Here is a 24,592-nt window from a genome sequence, read left to right as displayed (position 1 = left end):
GACAGAAGTAGCTGCTCATTTCTGTGAGGAGGAACAGGAAGAGCATTGCCGGAGGCCTAAAGAAACGACCTCCAGAGGGCATGTTTCTGTCTAAACTGACACAGACAGACTTTATGATGGCATCAGGAACCACTGTCTTTAAGTGGGACTTGTGCTTGACTGGCATTGAACCAAGAACACCAGAAGAGGCAGGTCCACCCCTAGTGCCCCCTTCTCTTCACAGATGATGTTGCAGTCATCATAACATTCACCACACTGACTCCAGACTCTTTCACACCTGTGACAGGTGAACACTGTTAACCTCCTCTCAACTGTGAATAGAAAAGGGCTCCATCGGCAGACCTGACTTTGTCTTATACTGGAATCACATCTCAATTTCTTTGACCAAAGCAAACATATAACAAGAAGCACTCAGCGAGAGCAAACCTCCACTATGGCAGCTCACTCTCTCTGAGCATATTTACTTTTAAGAGAACAGTATTGTACATTGTGTTTTTTCTTTTTTTTATTCTATTTTTATTTTTGTGGATATAGTGAATTTGTAACATTCATGTCATTGTTTACGCAATTCATTTAAATATTTAATAATAGATATATCAATTGAAAAAATGCTTTGATGGCATATTTATTTTGTTTTCTAAACCAAATTATACTTGTGAACATGCATTAAAACTGACATGTATTCAAATAGTTACATAGCAAAGTCATAATAATATAATATGATATTTACAATCCCCATAAACAATACAAAACAATGGAAGTAAGAAACATAATTTTAAATAGCTCTGTATATGATTATTATATGACTTTGAGACCAATCCAGTGGCCCTGACATGATCATTTACGTTTTTATATAGTATTTTTTATATGTTGACAGTACACACAATGCTGGTAAGAGTCAGTTTCTACACCGTTTGTCCATTTTTGACCAGTATTAGATAATAATAATCTTTAAGTTGACCTTGAAGGCCTTGGTGGATGTGAGGCAAATTGTAATGGATTATTAACATGATCCCACTCTACAGCCCTACAGTGCTTTATTAACATTCTGTTAATGTACTACTGCTTGCTAGCAAGGACCCTATTAATAAACCAAACCAGTGTAACCAACTCTAATTTCTCTAAATGCCATTGCTAATGCCTTACAGTCTAATATGTATTCTTTAGCTACAAAACATAAGCTTGGCCTGTCCATCAGTCACAAATAATCACTGAGATACTACACACGTATTGTCTGACTTCTCAAGGCAGTGATCCAATAACACTCAGCTCCTTACAACAGTCCTCACTTTCCAATTAGTGCTGCACAACTCCCAAGTTTCTGATTGTGATTCCATCTCTGATTCATATTATAAGTTATATTCCAAGCGTTTAGCAGACTCAGTTAATCAGAGTGATTAACAATTAGTGTAACAGTAAAATAAGTGAAAATTCCTCAAGCATCAACGGTAAGTAGCCAGATAAATCAAAGTGCCATGGGTAAGTGTCATGCCAATTGTTGCTGAAATTGACTCTTTGATTCTGTAATTAATATAATAATTAAATTGTAATTAAGAATCAACATTTGAGATGCCGCATCCAAAAGGATAAGCCGCAACTACCGCATGTGGGAATAGCCTAAACTAATACTCAGTTTAAATAACGTTGCACAAGCAGAAAAAATGTTGCATTCATTGATTCATGCATGAAAAAAGCTCCGTGGCCTGTTTTGCTATTTGACTATTGTTCTGCAATATTCACAACAAACAGTCAAATTGATAACGTTGCCATGCAAGACATTTCTTTCATTATCAAAGTTGTATAGTTTATATATGTCCTTTGTGTCTGCGTGTTCTGACATGTGATGTAAAATTATATTTCAGCCAAATTTGCCCTTTTCCACCACTTATCTTTCAGGCTCCCAGAATATGCTATTGGCCGATCTGGATATGTCCTTAGACAGACATACAGGCACAATGAATTTAGTTATTGAGTATCTGCATTATCCTTTCCTAGCCCTAGATAATGCTGAGTGCGTTTAACAAGGACAGACAACGTCCGTTTGGGAGCAATCCAGACAATAAATTGAGCTGAAAGTTAAAAACCAGAAACATCTGAGCAAACTAAGCAAATGCAAGTTGGCACCAGGGACTTTAAGTGGACAGAAAAGTGGACAGCTACAAAAGAGACAACATATTTACCCTCTCCTTGATAGTTCTCAGTGGTATGTCTAATTTCGTTGAACAGGAGCATTTCTCTTTATGATGTCTACAATGCCCTTCATATATTCTTTGATGGTAATTTGGGTTATCATAATGTAAATGTTCCCGTGGTAGCTATTGCTGCATCATTCCCATTGTAAAAATGCTATTCAAAACCCATAACATTTAAAGTGCTTTTGAACGTGCTTCATTTATGTAATTATATATGGAAAATATATATATATTTATGTCATGTATCTCAGCTATAATTCCCAGTCTCAAACTTGCAATCTTCCCAGACTACTGTAAAGCTCCCCTCTCTCATCTTACTAAGAAACAGCCACAGGTCAACTACAGTGCATAAAACTCTGCTGCTTTGTTTTAATGAGGACCAAAAAGAGTGTGCATGTAGAGTGTTCTATTGAAATCGATTTTAAGACCTTTTTATTGGTTCATACTAAAAGGGCAAAAGTTTGATATAAGCCAGGCAAGACCTGGTAGCTGGACAGACACATTATGGATAAAACAACAAATACAAATTGAAATATTGAATTGAAAGAAAGAGAAAGAGGAACACGGCACAACAAACTTAATTTAGATTTTATCCTAATGTAGATGGACTGCACTGAATGTTGAGAGACTGCCTGACTGGTTGGTGTAGTGTTGCCAGTTTTGACATTACTTCGGAACTACTAAGCATTATGAAATACAGCGTCTCTCTCTAAACTACTGATAGGTCTGTTAGGGTGCAGACCTGGAAAGATGATAAGTAAAAAGATCATTTTTCCTACACCCTGAGGCCTAGGAGACAGCTGCAGACTGCGGCACTGAGGAGGGTCAGGTATATGATGCCTTGACCTCAAGGGGCCTGAGGAAGTGTTGGCATCTAGCCACAGTGACTGCAGGGTGATGAGAGAGCGTCTAGCTAGCCCTTTCTATATCTTGTAGTGGCCAGATCGCTATTCTTATCCACCCACTATCCCTCCATCCGGTCGAGCTTCAACAAGCTACTGAGAGCTGTAGTCATAGCAACGTACAGGCCTGGCGATGCCCTTGGGGATCATTTCTTGACAGAATTCCTCGGTGTCCTCTCTAAAAGGTTGGCCCCTCTGCTGAATAGCTGTTTATCTTTGCAGATGTGCAAGCTTCAGGGTCCGCTGGCTACCTTCATCTCTCCGCTTCTGCTCTGTCCTGTTTTTTTCCTCAATACTTTTGAATACCAAAACTAATCTCTGAATTAAGTGAGGAATCTAAAGCTGTAAAATCTGTGTGGTATTCTCAAAGCCATCGGCTGAAAACCAGATAGAAGAGAATGTATTCCTTTGTCCCTGAGTTCACAGCGGTTACCTGCAGTTGTATAATAAAGTTATCGCTGGAAATGAGCAATTTTAGCTACAGCATAGACTCTTCTACAACAAATGTACAAGTGCAGGCCATTGTTCCCCTGCTTAGTTCAAAGATCTTGCCTTTCACTGCACTGGAGGTGTTTGCAGTGACACACGTACCTGAGAAACAGCCTGTCAGGATTCATAAGAATGGGTATTCTTCTGGTAAGTGAAGAAAGAAGCTGTGAAATGTTAGAGGGACAGAGAAAAGAAGAATAACTGAGGGAAGAAGTGCACCATCAGAATCCACTGCCAAATTCAAATGAGAAAATAACCGATCTCAATCAAAAATGGGTAATCTTCTGTTGGAGGCAGAACCAGCTGGTGCAGCGTCATTTGTCACCGCCGTGCACCTTTGATACAGACGGATGATCCCTCATAAGTCAGCTGAATGTCGAAGACAGAAATTTTTTTATATGAATCTAATCTTTTTAAATTATTAGCATAATTGAAATTCAAAGCACATGCAGCGTAATGGATTGTTAGTCATGGACCGAGCACAATATGAAGCCTATCTATGATACATCTACTCTCATCTGATACCATGACACAAGGTAGAGATCAGTAATGCATCAATGGAACTGCAAATGAGCCGTGCTCCCTCATAAGCCACTGTTATCAGAAACAACAAGTGACAGGAATATGAATCTGGACTATTGACTAATGTGACTACTGACAGTTTGTTCTCTGCCTGTGGCACTCAGAAAGGTATTTGCTCTCAACAGTACCCCTGCATAATAATCCTGAGCAGTGCTGTCATGCTCTTTCTGTTTTGGGCCATCTGCAGCATTAACATTACAATCAGCGTCTCTCTCTCTCTCTCTCTTTAGCCAGCAGTCATCAGAGTCCTAGATCACAGATATGAGCATAAATATCTGGCTCTCTATCCCTCGCACAATAATTTCCATTTTTTCTGCTACAAACACAGAAACCCACATGCTACATTCACACTCAGTCTTTCAGTAATCTTGCTTTCGCTGCCTCCCACACAGGCATCTGCAAAAGAGCATGTGTGGTTCACGGGAGTAGTTTGGTCCACACTTGCAGAAACTGGCAGAATCAGAGACCTTAATGTGTTTCATCCTGTGTGTGCATTATGTTACTGTTCCTTGATAAGTGCAGCTTTCCTGAAGGTGTGCCTCAAAGGGCAGGTACTTTTAACAAATATATTTTAGCGCCTACATTTTTACCTGCATCCCGCACACTCACTCGGTACAACAAACAACCTTAACCAAAGCCAAATGCAACTTGTCAGCTGTTGAAGATGTCTGGGATTGTAAGTGTTACATTTTTCAGCTTCACATTTATGATTTTATTTTTCCCTGTAGCAGTGTTCCAAGATGTGCTTGGATAAACTCAGCACATTAAAAAAACAACAACAACAAAATAGTATTTTTGCTGCTGTCAAACCAGGAAACACTTTATTTCAGTTTCTCACCCCCCCCCCCCCCCTTTGTTCCCCTTCTTTTGAGCAGGTGAATGATTGCCAAACAGAAAGCAGCCTTTGCAGTGCAAACCTGTCCCATGCTGCCCCATCCTCTCAGGGGATGGCCAAGGTCCAGGATGGACACACGAACGCACGCAGGTACATGGTGCTCTTTTCGCACTAGTTTTTCTCAAAACAAAATGCACATTCATCACTGTCTCTGTGTGCACTTGCCCCTTTTTATATCTGAATATCTGTGTTCTATATAGCACTGCAATGTTAGAGGAGAGCCAGGATGGTATGGACAGTGGTACCCTAAGTCCTGCCTCCGCTCGACAGGTCACCATCCAGCGCCACCCGACTCAAGGCTTCGGCTTCATTGCAGGCAGCCAGAGACCTGTCATTGTACGCTCCGTCTCTGCTGGTTAGTGTTCATGTATGTGAGAAAGCCAGCATTCAGATTTCAGGTTTCTCTATGCTGCATGCATATGGTATCCCGTTTCATTTGCAGACGGCCCCTCCTTTGGCAAGCTTCTTCCCGGAGACCAGATCTTGGCTATTAACGAGGAGACGGTGAGCGACGCGCCCCGAGAGAGAGTCATAGACCTTGTAAGGTAACATCCTTTACTGTCCCAGGAGGGAGGGGGGGTGGAGGGAGGAGGGAGGAGGGGGTGGCATCGGGGGCAGGTGATCAGCAGCGCAGGTGAAGGGGAGTAAAAGTGGTGAGTGTGAAAAGGAACAAAGTGTTTCTTATTGCTGGCGATGCATTACATCAACCCAAACCTGCGGATGAGTCAGTCACTTTTGCAGCTGAAGAACGGCAAAGGAGACGGCAGCTATAAACTGGGGGCCTCCAAATACCGTGCAGTCCTTGGCATTTTCTAACCCACTCCATTCTCTGTTGTTCCATAGACGCTGCAAAGACACGATAGTTCTCACTGTGCTGCAGCCCCATCAGGTAGTATGCTGGGAAAATCGCTTTCTTTCCTGTTCCTGTCCTTCAGGATTTCTCTTACTTCTCATCAGTCAATAATAAACACTTCCACTTTCAGCCTGAATCTATACAGTACTCCCTCCTAATAGTACACACCAATGCAGTGCAGGCACACATTAGTATTTGCTGCCATGCTTTACACGCTAGAGTGATTTCTTTTTCTGGTCACCCCTCAGAAGAACTCTAAGTGAGCATATTAGCACCTACATGAGACCTTATTAAATAAAGACTCTTCTGTGTATGCACAGATAAATACAAAGAAAAAGGAAAAGCACCACTAACCATCTGACTAAACTGGACATTGTTAGAAGGTGAATCCCTAACATTATGAAAGCGCATGAAAGCTCATTATCCATGTACTGATAATACTAAGTGGTAAAAAAGTTTATTTAGCTAAAGAAAACAACCAGTTTTAAATACTGAAAATGGGGTAAGGCTAATGTTAAAAGTTTGCACTTATCCAGTTGTCGCATTGCAGTAGCATTAGCCTGCTCTCCAATATGTCTCTTTAGCACCAGCAGTCGGGGGGGGGCTTTTCTTTCATTTATGTCTCATCCTCTAAGCTGAGTTCCTCTCCCACTCTCTTCTTATCCTCAGTCACCTAAATCTGCCTTCATAAGTGCAGCCAAAAAGGCCCGCCTGCGAACAAACCCGCCCAAAGTGCGCTTCTCAGAGCAAGTGTCCATCAGCGACCCGGACTCAGTAAGTTCAACTTGTCGCGTCTCTACGTCATGCACACGCGCGCAAACACAGACCTCCTGTGCATTTCTCTTGGTTTGATCAGCAGCCACAAATGCTTTCAGAAATCCTTAAGCATCCTCTCACCATCCTTTTAGGATGTTCAATCATCCTGTTTGTGTGTGTAGTGAGAAAGAGGCTGAGGCATTGAAAAAAAAACAACCTGTAGCCTCCCTCTTTTCAAAGCCATGTAAACAATCACAATATAACCTTTCAACTCAGCTGCATATGGTAAACCTCCCAAAATCTCACTCTACTAATCAACATCCACACGCTACAGATAACACCTCCATTTGCAACAAAATGCTCCAGTAATAAAAGCATTTCTGTACAGTCCCCAGCAACATGTCAATCAAGAACACATTTAGGGAACATTAGCCCACGCACTAAATAAGGTGAAAGCAAAAACATAGCGGGAAACAGATAATCAATAAATAAATAAAAAATCGGACAAAATTTTATTTTCCTTTTGTGCTAAGTTAATCAAAGAAGACAGAGAACATAATTGTTTAGTGCACGGACCACCAAATCACTGATCTTTGAATAAAGGCTTTTTTCAGTATCGATTTTACTATCTGCTATAGACTTACAGTGTCAGCAAAAAAGAGGGACAATGACATAATAGTGTTGAGTTGTAATTTGCCTCTCTGGGCAGACTTTGCATATGTCAAACTGGTTCCAAATCACTGTAAACCAGCAAGGACAAAGGTGGTTGGCTTGTAATGGGAAGCGATAGACCTGTTTATCTGAGTCGCTTAACCAGTGCACCCTGGCTTTAGTGCTGCAGTATGGAGGAAGATCTGTTCACTTGTAACTCAGACTTCAGTTTCTTCCAATCTGCACGGAGGAACAGCTTGTTGAGTCTTTTGAATACTTAAGTTCTCCAAAAACAGACTGCTTGGGCATCTGCTGCGGACACAGCTCTCCGCTTAAACTAAATGCTTTTTGTGAGACAGATACTGTTGCAGTAAAATCCACATTTCTCTGCCGTGACTAGCACTGCCTGACTAATTTTCTTACCAACCTTGTCATATATATGTATATATATATATATATATATACATACATATATATACATATATATATACATACATATACATATATATACATACACATATATATATATATATACATACATACAGATATATATATGTGTGTGTATGTGTATCTATATGTTATATATATATAATTATTACATATATACATACGTGACACATAGAGAGAGAGAGAGAGAGAGAGAGAGAGAGAGAGAGAGAGAGAGAGAGAGAGAGCTGGATTTTGGGAGGGAGCTTTATGGAGGATTTTATTTGGGCTGTGAGGCCGTTTCCTGCAGAATCATTATGGCTTATCACAGTAAAACCAACTCAAACTTCATCTCATTACACTACCTTCTTTTTCTTGATCACAAGTGCAGCTCTTTGAAATTACACAATGACAACTTGAACATTTTTTTTTTTAAATGATATTGAGGGAAGAGTGGTATCACATCACATTTTAGCAAAAAAAGGGGGGGGGAAAGGAGAAGACGCGAACTGCATATCGCAACTTTTCTATTAATGTGTGCTTTAAGTCCAAAGCAGTAACCTTGAATAGTGCTTGTCCTCTTATGCTTTCCCTCACCCTACTCTGCAGTGAGTGCTTCCACTCCCACCATCCAATTTTCTTTGCATGGCATACATATTGAATGGGTAGATCAGAAAAAGTGAATAGGCCTTTCTTTGATCATGATACAACGCATGGGTTCGGCATCGTAAGGCAGGCTCTGGAGGTTCCTTTTGAGGCTGTCCGGAGTTCAGTTAAGAATCACTCCATTGTTCTCGTAAGGCCCCTTTGTTTCTTAGATCCTCCCTTTGCAGTGCTTTTTATTATTGCCTTTCGCCAACGAGTAAAGCTGATTGTGTTGATTTTTTTTACAGCAAAACTAGCTCACACATGCCTTTCCTGGGCTAAACACAGGACTTTTTTCTCTTTCAGACAATGCTCAAGGACGACTCTTTGCTACTCATACCAAATGTGTTGAAGGTGTTCTTGGAGAATGGACAGATCAAGTCATTTACGTTCGATAGCCGTACCACTGTTCGGGTACGTACAGCCTACAGCTGAGCACAGGGGAAAGGGCAACATGAATTACCACATGATTACAGCAATGACTTAGTGCCCCTATAATCATTAATTTTATTTGACTATGGTTGAAATGGCTCCTCGTGAAGTAGATGAAGATGTGAAGTGATAATTCGTGGTGATAAACTGCAGTTCCCTCATCCCTCTTTATTGTTTTGCTATAAAAAAGCTGGAGAATATAGTTGAAGTCAGACTAAAAGGGAAATGTATGATGGATGTACATTCATCATACATACCCATCTTGTGTTTTGGTTTTTGCGTCTTTTCTTTTTTTTTTGGTGTCGACATAAATCCATTTTGTAGCAAATAAATCGTTAAAGTACATTTTGGATCAGAATACAGAAAGACTATCAACACAATCAAATTGCCATAAGTAAATAAACAGTTTAACCACAAATCTGTCAAGCTAAGAGCCCTCAAAGTTTATCTAATTAATCACAGGTTTCAGAAAACACAGAGAAAAAAAAATAGCTTTAATTCTATGAAACTTTTTTCCTGGCAGTTTCTGGAATGTAAAATCTCATTAAAGTGATTAAGGTCATAAAGCAACAAATGAATTCAGTCAGACAGAGGTCATTTCTGTCTCTATGTCAGCCTCTAAGATGAGTGTGACATCTCCGAGCAGACTCATTAAATGGACTCTATTAGATTTTACAAATCTCTCTTCTGCTCATGGAGGGTGAGGGAGAAAAGAAAAAAGAAAACTCAGAAGCACTTTAAAGGAGAGATAGCGGAAGCTCTCTCCTGTCAGCCTAATTAAATGGAATTTCAGCATAATAAGAAAGCTCAGATCAATAATACAATACCGCAGATTTAATCAATGGTACAAGAGGATGCCTACTTGTATGGCTATTAGAGTATCTGTCAACTAAAGAAGCTTCCCTGCGGTGTTTTCGGCTGCATTCTGTGGCTCCTTCACTTGATAGTGTGGCTTCCCCCAAGCGTCATTTAATGCAAAGCACACAGATCAATAGCATTAAAACTGCTTATCTTTTAGGGACAGCTATTGGAAAACATCAGCACAAGTCAACTAACTTCTTGATGGGCAGCAAAGCATTTAGTGTACTTGCTTTCTTTTGCAGTTGTTAATAAGAGTCCATATAAAAATTCATTACCAAAATGCAGTAACATCACTACATTAGACTCCTTTTTTCATGTCCGTGCAACTTAGAGTCCGAAGAAATTATGAAACCTTATCCTGAGGCATTGCCAGCAGTGAGGAATGATAAGTCATAAATGTCCCCTTAGATGCTACTCTCTGCATTTTAGAAAGATGATACAAGAAGCTCTACATCATTCATAGATACTGATCTGCAATGAGGTAAAATGTTTTCCCTGCACACTCCAACGTGCTGGAATTATTTTCCTAAATCGGTTGCAATCACTGTGCAGAATATAGAATATCTATAAAAGCTCTCTACTGCACAAAATGGCAAAACATAATATCAAAGCACAGAGATTTGAGTGAAAATACTCACTACAATGATATCAATGATAAAATGCACCACATAAACATGGAGGGAGGGGGGTTCAAGGGTTCAAGGTGAAAAGTAGCTTCAGTACAATGAATGTTCATATTTCTTGTAGCTTAATGTATTCTTACTGAGGCAGTGTATCCCAGTCACTCATCTGCTTCCATCTCATTTCCTCCAGGATGTGATCTCTTCCCTGCAGGACCGCCTTTCACTGCGCTACATCGAGCACTTTGCGTTGGTGTTGGAGGCAGGTGGTCTGGACCAGAATCAGAAGTTGCATCTGTTGCAGGAGAACCAGCCACTGACACATGTAAGAAACCTAGAATGAAAAAAAGAAGAAGACTTGTCTAAAAACACTTCAAATTTTATACATGCTATGTTAAAAGTGATTTTCTGTGTTAAAAAATAATAACAGAACAAAAGCCTACCCACCAAAAGTTGTTGTCACTGAAAAGTTTTTGAAAGATCATCTCGGGTAGCTGCCTCAAAGGACATCTAGAAAGAGACGCCCCTTTATAACTACATTTACATGAAACTGATAGGACATGTTCCCCTACCAATAAATCCAATATCTTCAGATAACCAGCAGATTAAAACACAGCCCTTGTTATTGAGAAGCAGTATTGCCTACTGCTATACCAGAGGTTCCCACGATTGTTTGAGCAAAAATTGAAATTCATCAGACCTGGTAGCCTTTTTCCAGTTGTCTTCTCATCAATTCTGGTTGCAGTTCCCTGTTCTTGACCACACAAGTTTGACATGTTGTTCATTCAGAGATGCTCTTCTGCACACCTTGGTTAAGTCAGATGCTGTTGCCTTCCTATTAGCTGGAAGCAGTCTGGCCATTCTCTCCTGACCACTGGCATCAACAACCAACAATCAAAAACCACTTTTTCTCACAGACCTCCTGAATATTTTCTCTTTTTTTGGATTATTCTCTGTGTTGCAAAAGGGACACATAAAAAAGTTTCAGGGAATCGGCCCTCAAGGACTGGAGTTTGAGACCCCTGCAGTAGATCATCAGTTTCTGAAATACTCAGATCACCCATCTGGCACCAACAACCATTCCACATTTAAGGTCACTTAAATAACTATTTTTCCATTTTGATCCCCGTATTGAACTTCAGCAGGTGATTTTGATCATTAAACATTTTTGCCGTACTACACCTTGACTAAAATGACACATAAACAGAACTCACCGTGAAATGCCAAGATAGTGCAGATTGATTCATGATGCATCAGTCTTCTCTCTTCACTTAAATGATACTGAAATGAATAAATGAAATATGAAATAAATGAAAATGATACTGCAATATGTGAATAAAATCAGAGTTATTTGGTATGTGGTTGATATAATTGTATTCCCACAGGTGGTGCATAGAACCTATTTCCAAGGGATGAAGTGTCTGTTCCGCATTTGCTTCTTTCCCAAGGACCCTGCAGATCTGCTAAGAAGGGACCCCGCTGCATTTGAGTACCTTTATATACAGGTAAAGCATTGGATTAAAGGAATATTAAAACAGATGTCAACAGTCATGATACTTTTGAAGTTGCTATCTCCTCAAAGTGCTGTTTGAGCCAGAGCAAACAGTTTTCTTGCAGTTGTTCTTTGGGAATATGAGGAAATCGAAACAAATCAATAATACATTTTAAAAACAATTTGGAAAGAGCACTATACAGAGCATGTGTCATCATGTCCTCACAGAGTCGCAACGATGTCATCAAGGAGCGTTTTGGCATGGACTGGAAATCAGACGTCACGTTACGATTGGCCGCACTTCATATTTACATCACTGTGTCTTCTGCAAGGCCCAATCAGAAGATCTCCCTCAAGCATGTCGAGTAAGTCCACAAAAAAGTGACGTTTTCAGAAATTATAGAGGGGGGGAAAAAAACCTGATCCATTGCATTCTTAACCTCATTAACCATTCTGAGTCCCTTAGTGACGTTTGTTCATTCAACAATATCTAAATGATTAATAATTAATCCCAACAGTATTAAAAACTCAAATACTTAAAGATCATTTTCTGCAGGTCATTATGAAAAAAAGAAAGTCATTGCTTTGTGAAATTACATCTCTCCCTCAACTTGCCCACTTACTCTTCGAAACCTCGACCTAGCAAGTAATTAGCTTCGACTATCACAACCACAGAAGCAGAACAGGTTCAATGTGCTTGTAATAGACTTTGGATAGCCATGTCAAACCAGGGCTGGTAGAAGATGTCAGCCAGGCTCACTATATCTTCCAATAGGATGAAAGAAAACTTCTTTGTTCCTGCAGTTATGACATCTTCCTTGTACTCTTGCACGCCACTCTGTTTGTCTTTTGTGTACACTTCTGCTATCCTTCTCTGTGTTTTCACAGAAAAGAGTGGGGTCTAGAGCCTTTCCTTCCACTTACTCTACTTCCAACAGTAAAGGAGAAAAACGTGTGCAAATCCCTGTCTCAGTTGCTGAAGACGTACCAGCATCCACCACCATCGGGGAACAAGGTTTCTTCATATAAAACATTTTATCAGTAAAAATCTGAACCATTTTAATGACTGCAATAGCTTGTATCTTGCTGGATGATTTTATATGTATATGCATGCAAATGCTCCATATTCTTGATTACTATTAATGCAAATCCAAAACCTCTGCTGGATCTTAGTTTATTGTATAGAATCTTTATGTCTGCTTGATAATCATTCCTTTCGACAAGCTCTTCATCCTTACAGATGTAACTGTTGCATAAGAGTTTATTAGAAAGAACTGTGGCTCAAGAGTGCCCCTAAGAGGCTGTATGGAGCACTAAAGGTGGACTGGTCTTTGTTAAAAGATTCTTCTTTATCATTCTGTTGACAGGTCCCTCCACTGCAAGGAAAGCTGCAGTACATGCGTGTGCTCAATGACCTTCCACCTTTTGGTGGAATACTGTTCCATACTGTTGGACTGGTAATATATTTTTGGGTCATTCGTCTGTAAAATGTCCATCCATCCATCATGGTAAAGTTGCTGTGTTCTTCTGTAGGAGGAGAAACAATCAGCTACAACCCTGTTGGTGGGTCCTCGACATGGCATCAGTCACGTTATTGATCTGAAAAATAACCTCACAACGGTTTTGGCCGAGTTCAGTCGGGTGTCTAAGATCCAGCTCTACCGTGAGAGCCAGGGAGTGGCTCGTGTGGAGGTGACAATCCATGAGGCCAAGGTATCATTACAAAGTGTCAAAAGTTTCATATTACAATAGTTTAAAACTTAACTTCGGAAATACTACAATTGTTTAGTATACACTAGTCAACAGTTAAATTTGATAAGGTCTATGCTTGTCCCCTATTAAGTCTCCTAATTCTCTTTCGTGACATTCCCTTACAGCCACTGGTTCTCCTCATGGAATGGCCTGATGCCAGTAACTTTGCGTGCCTCATCTCTGGTTACTTCAAGCTTTTTGTAGATCCTAAACGTACAATCTACTTTAGAACCCCGGGTCAGTCGCAGCTGACCAAGGCAGGTATGTCACTTTTAACCTCTGTTGTTCATTTGCAAAATGCCATGTTGATGCTGAACTACATGCCCACGCCCAAGTAAAGATTTAATTTAAAACTACAGAATACAACATTGTTTCCTTAATAGTTTAAGTTGAACAACATCACACATTCAGAGTCGTATAAGTGTCTTTCTTCCGGTTTCGTATTAGACACTGCATGTCAGGAAATTGGCAGTCTTCATTATGTTCAGTCTTCATGGACATTGATGGACGCTGCTTGAAATCATTACCTGATTATCCAGGGTATCCTGGAAATCCCATCCCATGGCGCCCTCTGCTGTCTCTCTTCCCATCTCCATCTTGACTCATTTGGAAAAAAAGTAGTCCATATTTCACTTTTACACAAAATATTAACTGAAACTGATTAACTGAAATGTATTTTTGCTGTAATCATAAACATTTGCTGTCCAGACATGAACAGATCTGCTTCCATCTGCTGTATCAAGCTTTAGTCTACATCAAAGAAGAACAGTACCATTCTATCATCACATCCCACTGAATCTAACCTTCTAACTTCAAACAAACTTCAACGTTCAATTTTCATTTTTGAAATAAATAATCCCCATGTGACCACCAGCTGCCGCCTGCTTTTCCATCTGGATCTTCTCTGTCCCCATTAGTTTTTAACTCCTCAAACTCTCCACTCCTCTGACAATTCTATCCTCAGATTACAGAAGTTCCTACCATGCACACCCACGCTCTGGGGCAGCCAGCTTGCCAAGTGGAGGGCGACGAGGAGACGAGAGGGAAAGCTCGCACAGGGAGTCAGGGTCTTCAAGGGCCGTGGTTCCCGCAGAACCTCAGCATCTAGGCCTGTGTCATGTCCACCTTCGAGAACAACAACAATTTCAGGATCTCCAAACGCATGCCGAAGCAGAACTCGACATCAATGAGAACTTTATTTCACAGGAGCCACCCGGACGGCCCCGCACAAAGTCAGATCCCACCCAGCAAAGTACAGAGGAAATAGCCGGAGTTTTAGAAAACCCAGCAGTGGAGAATGCTGGATTTAGAATCCGAGCACAAACAATGGGTCAATCCCAGAAAACGTCACGATACTTCTGTGACTCCTGCAAAGCCAGGCTTAGGGCAGAGGGTCTCTCACCTGCAATGAACAGCAGTGGAAGCTCTGGGAAACACTGCTCCAGTACTTGTGCCTCCCGAGATGGAGGAGCTGTTGACCTGACAGCTCTACCACCACCACCTGGGAATGAAGAAGAGGACGAGGAAGAGGCAGTTGGCGGTGGAGAGAAGCTGCAACCACCACCACCTGCCATTGCTGCCCCACCACCTGGCTTCAGGGACAACAGTTCTGATGAGGATGACCCAAAGAGAGGGAGGAAGGCTCGTACCAGTGCCAGCACCGCGGTCGCCTCTGGAAAGCTGTCCCAGGCAAAGGAAGATGTGCCTGTGACACTTATTGATAATGTGGCCACAAGAACGGTCCGAGATCATGCCCAGGAGCTTGATGACGCTCTGGTGTCCACCTTACAGGCACTTGAAGCTTTGGCTGCCTCTGAGGATTACCCCCATCACCCTCAACAGCCAACACAGACTGCAGGTCAACAACCTCAGTCATGCCACTGTTCTCAAAATACACATGTACAAAACAGGCCATGGATTATGTACTGCCAGTAAACAGTATTACCATACATTTGCAATACATCATTTTAGTTCATTAATATCCAACTAGAAAGATATTTTAATTAAGCTTAAAATAATGTTGTCAGTCATCTAAAAAATAGCAGATTTTGCATGAATAAGGAATCAGTAGCTGCCTATTTAAGTCGTGTGCTTAAAAAAAACAAGCCAACCAAATTTTTATATCTGCCTAAAATAGAGGCACTTACACTCATAGAGCTGTGCACACGCAACCCACAGTACTCTTGTGTCTTGTGTGGAGAACCCATTGATGCATAAAATTATCTGAAGAGAGGCAATAGATTTGATCCCGACTGATTTTCAGTTTCATTATCACAATTTTATCAGTCAGCTGGAAATATCAGTTTCCACAGAACACTATGAAAATGTTCTCTTTTTTTTATTTCGTGTGTTATTCTAACATTATACTGTGTTGCTCTCCTCTTCAGGCCTGATTGTCTTAGCTGCTATTACACCTGAGTCATCACTGGACTCAGGCCATGAGACCAACTCTTCTGAATTGACAGACGTTTCTGAGATGGTGTCGGCTATGAAACAGAACCAGAACCAGGCCTACCTGCTGGCTCACCATATCAACAAGGATCGGATCCTCTGTCGCCGTGACTTTCCCCTGGCAATCCCTGGCTGCACTGCAAAGACCATAGGGACTGGGGCCTTCTCCGTGGGTCAGATCCGTGCTGGCTGTCCACCCAAGCAAGTAATCCTGAGCAAGACTGTTCCCTTTAAAGTCAGCCCAAGCCAGGACTCTGCGGTTCTCAGTGTTGTGACAGAACAGGCGGGCAATCATGAAACTACTCAGATTGAATCGAAAGGGGAATTAAAAGCACCCACCAAAGCAAACACCCCAGAGCCCCCGTCTAAACCACCTGTGGAACTTAAGGCTTCTGGTGCTTCACACACAGAGCAAGTCAGCAAAGATCAAAAGTTAGTAAATTCTTCTGGGGAGACAGTGAGAGAAAATATCTCTGATGGTATAAAGGGGAAGACAGCAGTACCTCTCAATACAGACCCTGCAAACAAAGCCTTACCTAGTCTCTTGTCTGTGGATAGAACTGCCACTGCCAAGATTTCCCCCTCTAACATGTGCCAAGATGCCGAGACTGCCTCTAGTGAGACCATGAAGCCTTCAGCCTCTACAGAACTTCTGCCAGTTGATGACCTTTTCTGTACTTGTCCAGTACAACAAGAGTCTACATCTCAACTGAGACTAAAAGACCCACAGGTTCAGAAAATAGTCGTGTTTCAATCCTCATCTCCCACAGATGATGAGCGCCTTCGAGCCAAAGGTCTCCAGCTGGCTAACAACAAAGAAAATGCGGCGAAAATAGGACCAGAACCTAATTTGGCAAAACCCAGCCCACAAATACAAACCAAGTACTCCCCTCGTTTGCCTCCAAAAGCGGAGAGAAAAGAAACAGTTGAAAGCAAAACTGAGGGTGCCCTGGACAAATCACAACCTGAGTCGCAGAAATGCCCAGTGAAATCCTTACCTATTTTAGATGATCCAACAACCCCTAGTCACTCTGTAGATAAAGTCTCCACTCTCCCTGCCAGAGATTTGAAGAAACAGAGCAGCGGTAAGGGGAAGTCCCAGCGCAGTGCTCCCTTCCTGAGCTTTAGAAATCTTCTTTCAGCCACATTTCCAGCGAGAATGCGAAGAGAAACAGATGAGCGCAGGGCTCAGCTGCAGAAAGTTCGCCAGTATGAGCTAGAGTTTTTAGAGGAGCTGCTGAAACCAAAGTCATCGCAGGGAGAATTTATGCCCCAAGGTTCCTCACCCGTACCTTCAGGAACTCCTTGTTCCTGCCAGCTCCGTTCCAGTCCAGTCCTTAAGGCACCAGGGATCTCCAGGGAGCAGCGACGCAGTTGTGACTGCAAGCGAATGTGTAGGGGGATGCGACTACCTGACACACCGGTTGGCTCTACAACGGAGACTCAAAACAGAGGTAGAGAGAGAACTGTCTCGAAGACCCCTCCTGCAGTCTCCAAAGCCCCTCAAACCCAAGGTGCTACGAGGAGACCTCAGACTTTGGAGATCAAAACCACACGAATACGATCTACAAGTCTTGAGTCGAGAGAGCCAAGAGGAGAACATGGCTCCTGCTTGCCCACCTGTACTTCTCAAACAGATTGCATGGGAGCGCCACAATATAAGAAGCTTCAGAGGCGATACAGCATTGGAGAACTGGACAACAGCACTAGCACACCTGTGTATGCTGAGGTAAAACCCAAAGCCAAAAGTCTCGAGAAGGAGATGGAGAGAGTGAGAGCCACAGGGCTGAGGCTCCCCACCCCAGTAGAGCCAGTCCACACTCAGTCCCACCAGGAGGGGAAAGGGAAAAAGGGTGTGTTTTTCATTCAGGGAGAGGAACTACTGCGTGAAAACAAAGAAGGGACTGGAGAGGTGTTGCTGACCATACCTAGCGAAGACAGTGATGACAAAGACAAATGCTGCTCATTCTGTTTTTGCTACCGGAAGTGTGAGGCTGCAGACGAAAGCAGCGAGAAAGATGAACTTTCATACTCAATACCCCTTCAGGTCCTTCCAGGCATGGAGCTGGACTCACATACCTTTCCTGTCGTAAGCAAAACCCTCCAGGTTCTTAATGCCGAGGACTGCAGCGGGGACGAAGAGGAGGTGGAAGAGGAGGAACCTCAGATGCAGGAGATTGACCTGAGAGCCTGCGGTACACTGGAGGGGAGCCTAGCTCGGGTGCAGGCTTTACAAGGGAAAACGTTTAGCTTGCCCGATGGTTTTCTAAATGCTCAATTGGATGCTAATGAGTTGTTGGCTATCCTGCGTCACTGTGCTAACACCCCACAAGCTGAGGGTGAGGCTCGCCTTCAACCTTCGAGGATTACAGAGTACAAACAGGAGCTGGCTGTGCGCTTCAAAGAATTCAGAGCATCTTGTCGGAGAGTGGCGAGTGTTGAAAAAAGTCCAACACGCATGCTTGCTGTTGTCACGGCTAGCTTTCAAGTGTTGTGTGAACTAACTCAGACTTTCATCAAACTGGTCAGAGGGGTTCGTTCAGAAGCCCAAAGGCTGCAGCTGTTGAGAAAAGTTGAGGAAGTTGCCATCAATTACACTTTGCTGTTGCGTGCAGCAGAAGAGTCAATGGGGCACTCAAGCAGCTTACCGACAAAAACAGTGAGCCCCCAAGTTTCCTCCAACGCCAATAACATGAGCTCCCTCACTCGACCCATCAAAACTTTGCCTTTGCAGTAAGATGAAATCAGAACAGTCCCGAATGTGGGTGGCAACTCTATCCAAATTCATTGTTTATTTATTTATTATTTACATTTTTTTACGAGATGTGCAATGAATCATCTTCAGTAAAAATTGCAATGCAACTGTTCCATCACATGTTTACAGGCCCTGAGGTAGCCTCGTGGATCTTATTATGAAGTAGAAAGATACACCAAACTAATGCACAATGGGATAAGAACCCTACACAGACTGGATGATACAGGGCTAATCACCTCATATCAATATTCACAATATACATAAATGATTATAGTATAATATTTTATATGTAATGTATATTTGAGTTGTGTCTACCTAGCAAATAATATAAAGTTTTGTGAAGAAAAAAGGTGAAGAATATATTTGAAATGTATTGAAACAAGAGAACTATTAAAATTATAACACATCAGAAATATATGTATGCTTTGGACAAAAATATTTCAGAAGTCTCGTCAAGTATAGCAACTTCTGTAAAGTACGTAGTCCAAAGGGTTGGCTGGTTGGTTAGATGGTGTTAGATGGTGTTTGTGTTTATTGAATTTTCTGTTGTAATGCAAACTGGTCTCTGCTAGCTATGTTGACAGTGTGAAATACTGATACAAGAGTCAAAATGTAAGTGACAGTGTTGGAAAATGAAAAGCACTCAAAGACAAGTATAAATATTTAACTATACTGATAACCACATGCCCTTTCTCTCACTATAAAGGTGCAGGTATGAAACAGACCTGCTCAGGGCAGAAAATGTAGCATAGATTCAAGTCACAATCTTATTCACGGTACAGTAATGAGTGTTGTTACCTCATTCTGCTGCAGAGAAGGCATACCCACAATGTACTTAGTAACACAGACTGTATTTTATGCCACCTCTAATCCATAGCTCACTTGCACCTCACCAATTGTTAACAATAGTTTATACACACCCACCTGCAAGTGAGTAGGCTTATCCTTAGGACTTTGCACAACCTCTGAAACTAGTTCTGAAGTTGAACTGTATCTTTTAATGTTTGATTCGCTGTTTCCAAGAGAGTTAACGCCGCTATTTTTTTTTTTCACAATTCATCTCCTAAAAGTGAATGCTGATCAATTTTAAAAGATTCCCCTGTTTTTATTTAAGTTTTCAGAAACAATATAAACAAATTTGCTTTCTATGTGCTGTTACACATTGTGCAATCTAGCAAATATTTAAGAACACATAAAGTAGTTTTCTATGTATTTTAATAAAACTAACACATCATTTCCTGTCTGAAATCTTCTTTGTGTCTCATCCTCTTGTTATTCCTGGAAATTACAGCAAGAGCCTTTAGAATTTATGCCAGCCTAACGTGTGTAGTGGATGTGCTATTAAAAGAAAGTGCTGTGAAACCGTTTACCAATTATCAGAGGCAATTGGGCTAAATAACAAAAATACACAGGAAATGCAACTTACTGTTTTGAGTAAAAATAAGATTGATCAGTCAGTTTTAAATCTAATGGTTTGCATGATTTAAGAAATCATCTGGTCCACAAAAGGTCTTAAAATAAACTGCAAACAACCTCAGATGAATAACAACACATGATCCAGTGCACCATGTCATTATTTTATTTTATTTTTTATTTCTTTTTACAAAAACTAAGCCAAACTGTAGAAGCAGTGTCTGAAAAAAACCCAGAGACACCCTGTGCATCAGTAGCTTGCAGAACCACTTTTAACAGGAATAACTTGAAGTGATTTTTTTCTGTTTGACTTATTCATCAATCCCATTGTTGTGGAGAAATTTTGGCCCACACTTCTTTGCAAAGTTGCTTATTTAAAGTGGAGTTTACATTTGTTTATGCACAGCACTGCATTTGAATCCGATTGAGGTTTGGACTTTGACTAGGCCATTGCAACACCTTGATTCTTTTCATTTTCAGACATTCTGTAGATTTGCTGCTGTATTTGAGATCAGTGTCATGTTGCACAGCTCAATTTAGCCATCAGACAGATGGCCTTACATGTGACTCTAGAATATTTTGATAAATGAGTTCATGGTTGACTCAATGACTCCCAGTTCCTGTGGCTTCAAAACCTGTCCTGTTTATGCTGATATGTTGTTTTGGGCTTTCACCACTGTGAATTATGGAGAGACAGACTTCTGAGGTCTTGTGGTCTGTTCAAATGCTGTCATGTTTTTTTAGAGAGAAGAGTCTCCTGGTAACCTTTCAAACAAGACTTACTTGTTTAGTTTGTTTATAATTGAACTGTCATAAAGTTTAAAATTTAACATGCTAACTGAGCCCAGTAAAAACTGAGATGTAGCTCTTGGGTTTTTTTTGCAGTTTCTCTGAGCATTGCACAGTGTGACCTGGGAATTTGTTAGGATGTCTAGTACTTGGCAGATTGGCAACTTTCTTGAATGATTTCCACTTTTGAATAGTTGAATGATAGCCTTCAAATTCTTTGGAAATGGCCGTTTAACCTTTCCCAGAGTGATGGGTAGCAATAATTGCTTCTGTAAAATCGATGCTGATTCCTTTGATCACAAACCTGAATCTTGCAGATGAGCACTGTCAGAACATCTGCTTTTACAGAGGTGCTCACACTTGCTTAACAGATGATCAGTTTACCAAGTACATCTAATTAGCAGCCCATAGCTGCTGCTTACATTTGTGGTTTCTATAGAAGCAGGAAGGGTGTACATAATTTTTCACATGATGCTTCTGCATTTGGCTTAATTTTTTTAAATTTTTTGAATAAATAAAGAAACTTTAATATTTCATGTGTCAAGTACCCTTATGAAGATACCGAGGCCAAAACATTAACATGTTTGTTGGCAAGGCAAAATACATTGCGAAATTAAGAGTTGTTAACTATTTACCTTAAGTTTTGTGCTAGTGCTAACTTATCCCCCCAGGAACTCGACACTGAACTTAAAATTTTTTGGTTTAGTACCACCGAGTTTTATTTACTTAATTTTATCACCTGGTAAGGACCCGATGATTGTTTTTATCATGTACTAATAAGTAAATCTTAGAACTGAAAGAGGGTGTGCTCTTTTTTACATAAATGTAAATTATGAAAACATCTGTGACAACACTGCTTGTAAGGATGCTGAATGTCAAGCGGTAAACATGCTGCATAAAGCTAACTTGCAAATGTTCAATATTTTAGCATTTACATTTAATTTAAGCACACCTAAAAAAAAAAACAACTTAAATTATACCAAAGTGTTTCTTTAAACATAATCTCTTTTATTCAATTATTTTTTTAAATAGATTCAATCTTTGATTACGGAAATATACCTCTGAGTGGTTGTACATTATCCTCATAACATAAATAATCATCAGTAACAGCAAATGTGGCACTTATTACACCTATACTGTGATATGCATTTTGTATGAGAGTTTCACCTTCAGTATGAAGGCCATTGGCACTGGTGTCTTGGTTTTAATGAGCACTTTCTTCTAAAAGTTTTTTTCCTGTTGATGTGTCATTTCCATAACCATAAGCAGTGTTTTCTTCTTCACTGTACTGCATGTTTCCCTTTACGTATTACACTTTCAGGGGCAGACACTTTGACCATTGAAGGTAAAGATACTATTTGTATAGATCATTTTCCACTTCTAAAGTAGAAAAAAGAGGCAAAACTGAAATGGTATGATGGCAATATATTAATGTTTTGAAAATGATATTCAGTATGGAGATGTATAATTTTACAGTGAAAATGTACATAATAAGATGATTCATTAAAAAAAAGAAGAAAGAAACACTTTTAAAGCATCACTTGTATTCAGATTTATCCAACACTATGCTATTTTGTAAATAGGACAAAGCAAGACATATCTGTATGGTAATTATTTATAGTAGTAATGTAACATAGTGACTAATAGCAAAACATATATTTTAAAGACTATATTATGATTATAAAGCATGGGACATGTTTATTTTTATAATCAAAAATAGCAGACAATGTTCCCTCATCAGCATATTTCCACATTATAATAAACATTCTTTGTGGTTGTCATTGTTCCAGTTGCTTTGCTTAAACTGTGTGGAGTAGTCTGTGCTTCATTCATACGAAGAGCTCACCCTGATTGATCCATTGTTTCTTTATGTGCACCTATTCATTCCTGTCTTTATTTACTGTCAATGATCTTGTCGTCAGTGTGGTCTTCTGTCTGTGTACAAGTTAACCCATGTTTTAAGAGCAATAAAGCATATTATATAAACTTCTTCAGAGAATTTGACAATGACATTGCACGCACTAAAGTCGAGCTAATGCCAGGCTGTCCATTAAAATGACTTTGAACGAGTAAGTCATGTGAAAGACTACCAGGAAAGGTTCTTGCTGCTGTCTTACTGCCTTTTGCTAAAAACTGATGTTGACTTAGCAGTGCAAACGGCACTGACTTGGCACAATACCAACTACTGACATGGCTATGATATTGCATATATTTTCCTGTGCTGTGCTTAATGCTAAATATTCCAAATCACATCAGGCCACAACCAGATTAGCCAAAACAAAGCAGTAAGATTGTGGAAGTTACAAAAGTGTCAATAGTTAAAGATAAAAACAACAGCAACAATAACTTTCAGTGGAAGTAACAGAGCAGAGTTCCAGGAAAGAGGTGTAGTTTGTTACCCCTGAGATGAATTGTACCAAAAAGCTAATGCAATATTAAATCAACAGACACTACTTCCACCTTTACATTGTGCTACATTCCTGTTAAAAGATATTTGCAGCCAAATTAGGTGTTTAATCCTCTCCATTACTGAGATCGCTCCACTCTTCCCCTCCAACATTTTTTGTGCAGCACAAGTATTGCCCCTTTGGACAAATAAATGCATGAGTAGATAACATATCATTTATCCAGAGTGTCAGCCATTTTCCTGAAGCTTCTGTTACCCAGCATGTTTAGTGGACACATACCTTTGGCCAGATGAAATGTGATTGTGTGGGTGATTGTAGTATGTTTGTGAGCTGGAACGATAAGTTCACGTGGTGTACAGTCTCACTTTCATGGACATCAGGGTAATGTTGGACAATTTCCATTAGCGACCATTGCCTTGTTGTTCTTGTTCTTCATGCATTCAGCATACTGCAGTTTGTGGTGTGTTTTGAGGCACTCTTCTTGGTTATCGTCACTTGCATTAAATCTGAGTTGATGATGATCCACTTTGAAGAACAAGCCTTTTACTTTCTGCCAGACTTGTCCAGGAAACTTCAGCACACATGCAGGCACGTGGGCGAACACTGATTTGGGGAGTGCTTGATTTGCTTTGCATGCTATTCACAGAGTACGCATTTATCCATCTGGTTCCATGAAAACACAGCTTTACGAAATCCAGAGTTTAATTTCCTTATTTATACGGTCAGTGTAAAGCACATAACAGAACATATGTACAGACTCATGTGTCTGAAAACATGAAATAGCAGTTTGTTATTGTGTCTTATTATGTTTGAGATGAGCACTTTTATAATCAGGCATTGATGAAAGGACATGGATGGTCATCAGTGGACACCGTGGGTTTATTTTCAGCTCAGAATAACATATATATTCTACATCTTTCTAATACTGTGTCTCTGTGGACAATAAGGCAGCTGTTAGACAGTTTCTCTGATAGGTTTGCCTTCTGTTACTCTGTTTAAATAAAATTACAGTATGGTATTAGACTCCAGTGATCTAATCAAGCCATGGGTAAAATTTATTTAGTGTGTTGAAAATGTGTTTTTTCTAAGTCATCTTAAGCCACATATATAGCAATTACATTTATATGGCTGTTAAATCTAAACACATAAATATACCGATCGTTGATAGAATTATTTGTTTTGGTGTAAGCGGTCACACTGATGGAGAAATGTGTGTCAAACTATCTTT

General features: G+C 40.4%; 1 protein-coding gene and 1 long non-coding RNA gene across 5 annotated transcripts in view; one reads left to right on the top strand and one right to left on the bottom strand.

The window, feature by feature from the left end:
• The window catches only part of frmpd3 (FERM and PDZ domain containing 3), a 93,833-nt gene extending 69,241 nt beyond the window's left edge, over window positions 1–24,592 (top strand). For 2 of the 4 annotated variants that reach the window (XM_042212678.1, XM_014333301.2), the window contains 15 exons: window positions 5,041–5,150; window positions 5,261–5,415; window positions 5,503–5,605; window positions 5,904–5,949; window positions 6,583–6,687; window positions 8,698–8,805; window positions 10,498–10,629; window positions 11,690–11,809; window positions 12,025–12,161; window positions 12,685–12,811; window positions 13,164–13,253; window positions 13,330–13,509; window positions 13,674–13,809; window positions 14,513–15,406; window positions 15,936–24,592. In XM_042212678.1, coding sequence (XP_042068612.1) covers window positions 5,113–5,150; window positions 5,261–5,415; window positions 5,503–5,605; window positions 5,904–5,949; window positions 6,583–6,687; window positions 8,698–8,805; window positions 10,498–10,629; window positions 11,690–11,809; window positions 12,025–12,161; window positions 12,685–12,811; window positions 13,164–13,253; window positions 13,330–13,509; window positions 13,674–13,809; window positions 14,513–15,406; window positions 15,936–18,736 — 5,172 coding nt within the window. In that variant the 5' untranslated portion in view covers window positions 5,041–5,112 and the 3' untranslated portion in view covers window positions 18,737–24,592. Of the gene's footprint in view, window positions 1–5,040; window positions 5,151–5,260; window positions 5,416–5,502; window positions 5,606–5,903; window positions 5,950–6,582; window positions 6,688–8,697; window positions 8,806–10,497; window positions 10,630–11,689; window positions 11,810–12,024; window positions 12,162–12,684; window positions 12,812–13,163; window positions 13,254–13,329; window positions 13,510–13,673; window positions 13,810–14,512; window positions 15,407–15,935 lie in introns of those variants that run through there. The other 2 variants (XM_014333302.2, XM_005921259.2) reach the window with 2 other exon arrangements.
• LOC121811957 lies at window positions 10,521–14,644 on the bottom strand. Its single transcript, XR_006052765.1, has 4 exons — window positions 14,530–14,644; window positions 11,005–14,144; window positions 10,752–10,814; window positions 10,521–10,638 (listed from the first exon to the last, which is right to left on the bottom strand). It is a non-coding gene; the product is annotated as an uncharacterized LOC121811957 (long non-coding RNA).

The sequence above is a fragment of the Haplochromis burtoni genome, unplaced genomic scaffold (assembly GCF_018398535.1).
Source record: "Haplochromis burtoni strain Fernald_Lab_line unplaced genomic scaffold, NCSU_Asbu1 Contig_10, whole genome shotgun sequence".
Taxonomy (NCBI): domain Eukaryota; kingdom Metazoa; phylum Chordata; class Actinopteri; order Cichliformes; family Cichlidae; genus Haplochromis; species Haplochromis burtoni.
Note: the sequence above shows the minus strand (reverse complement) of the source record. Positions and strands in the feature narration are given on the sequence as shown.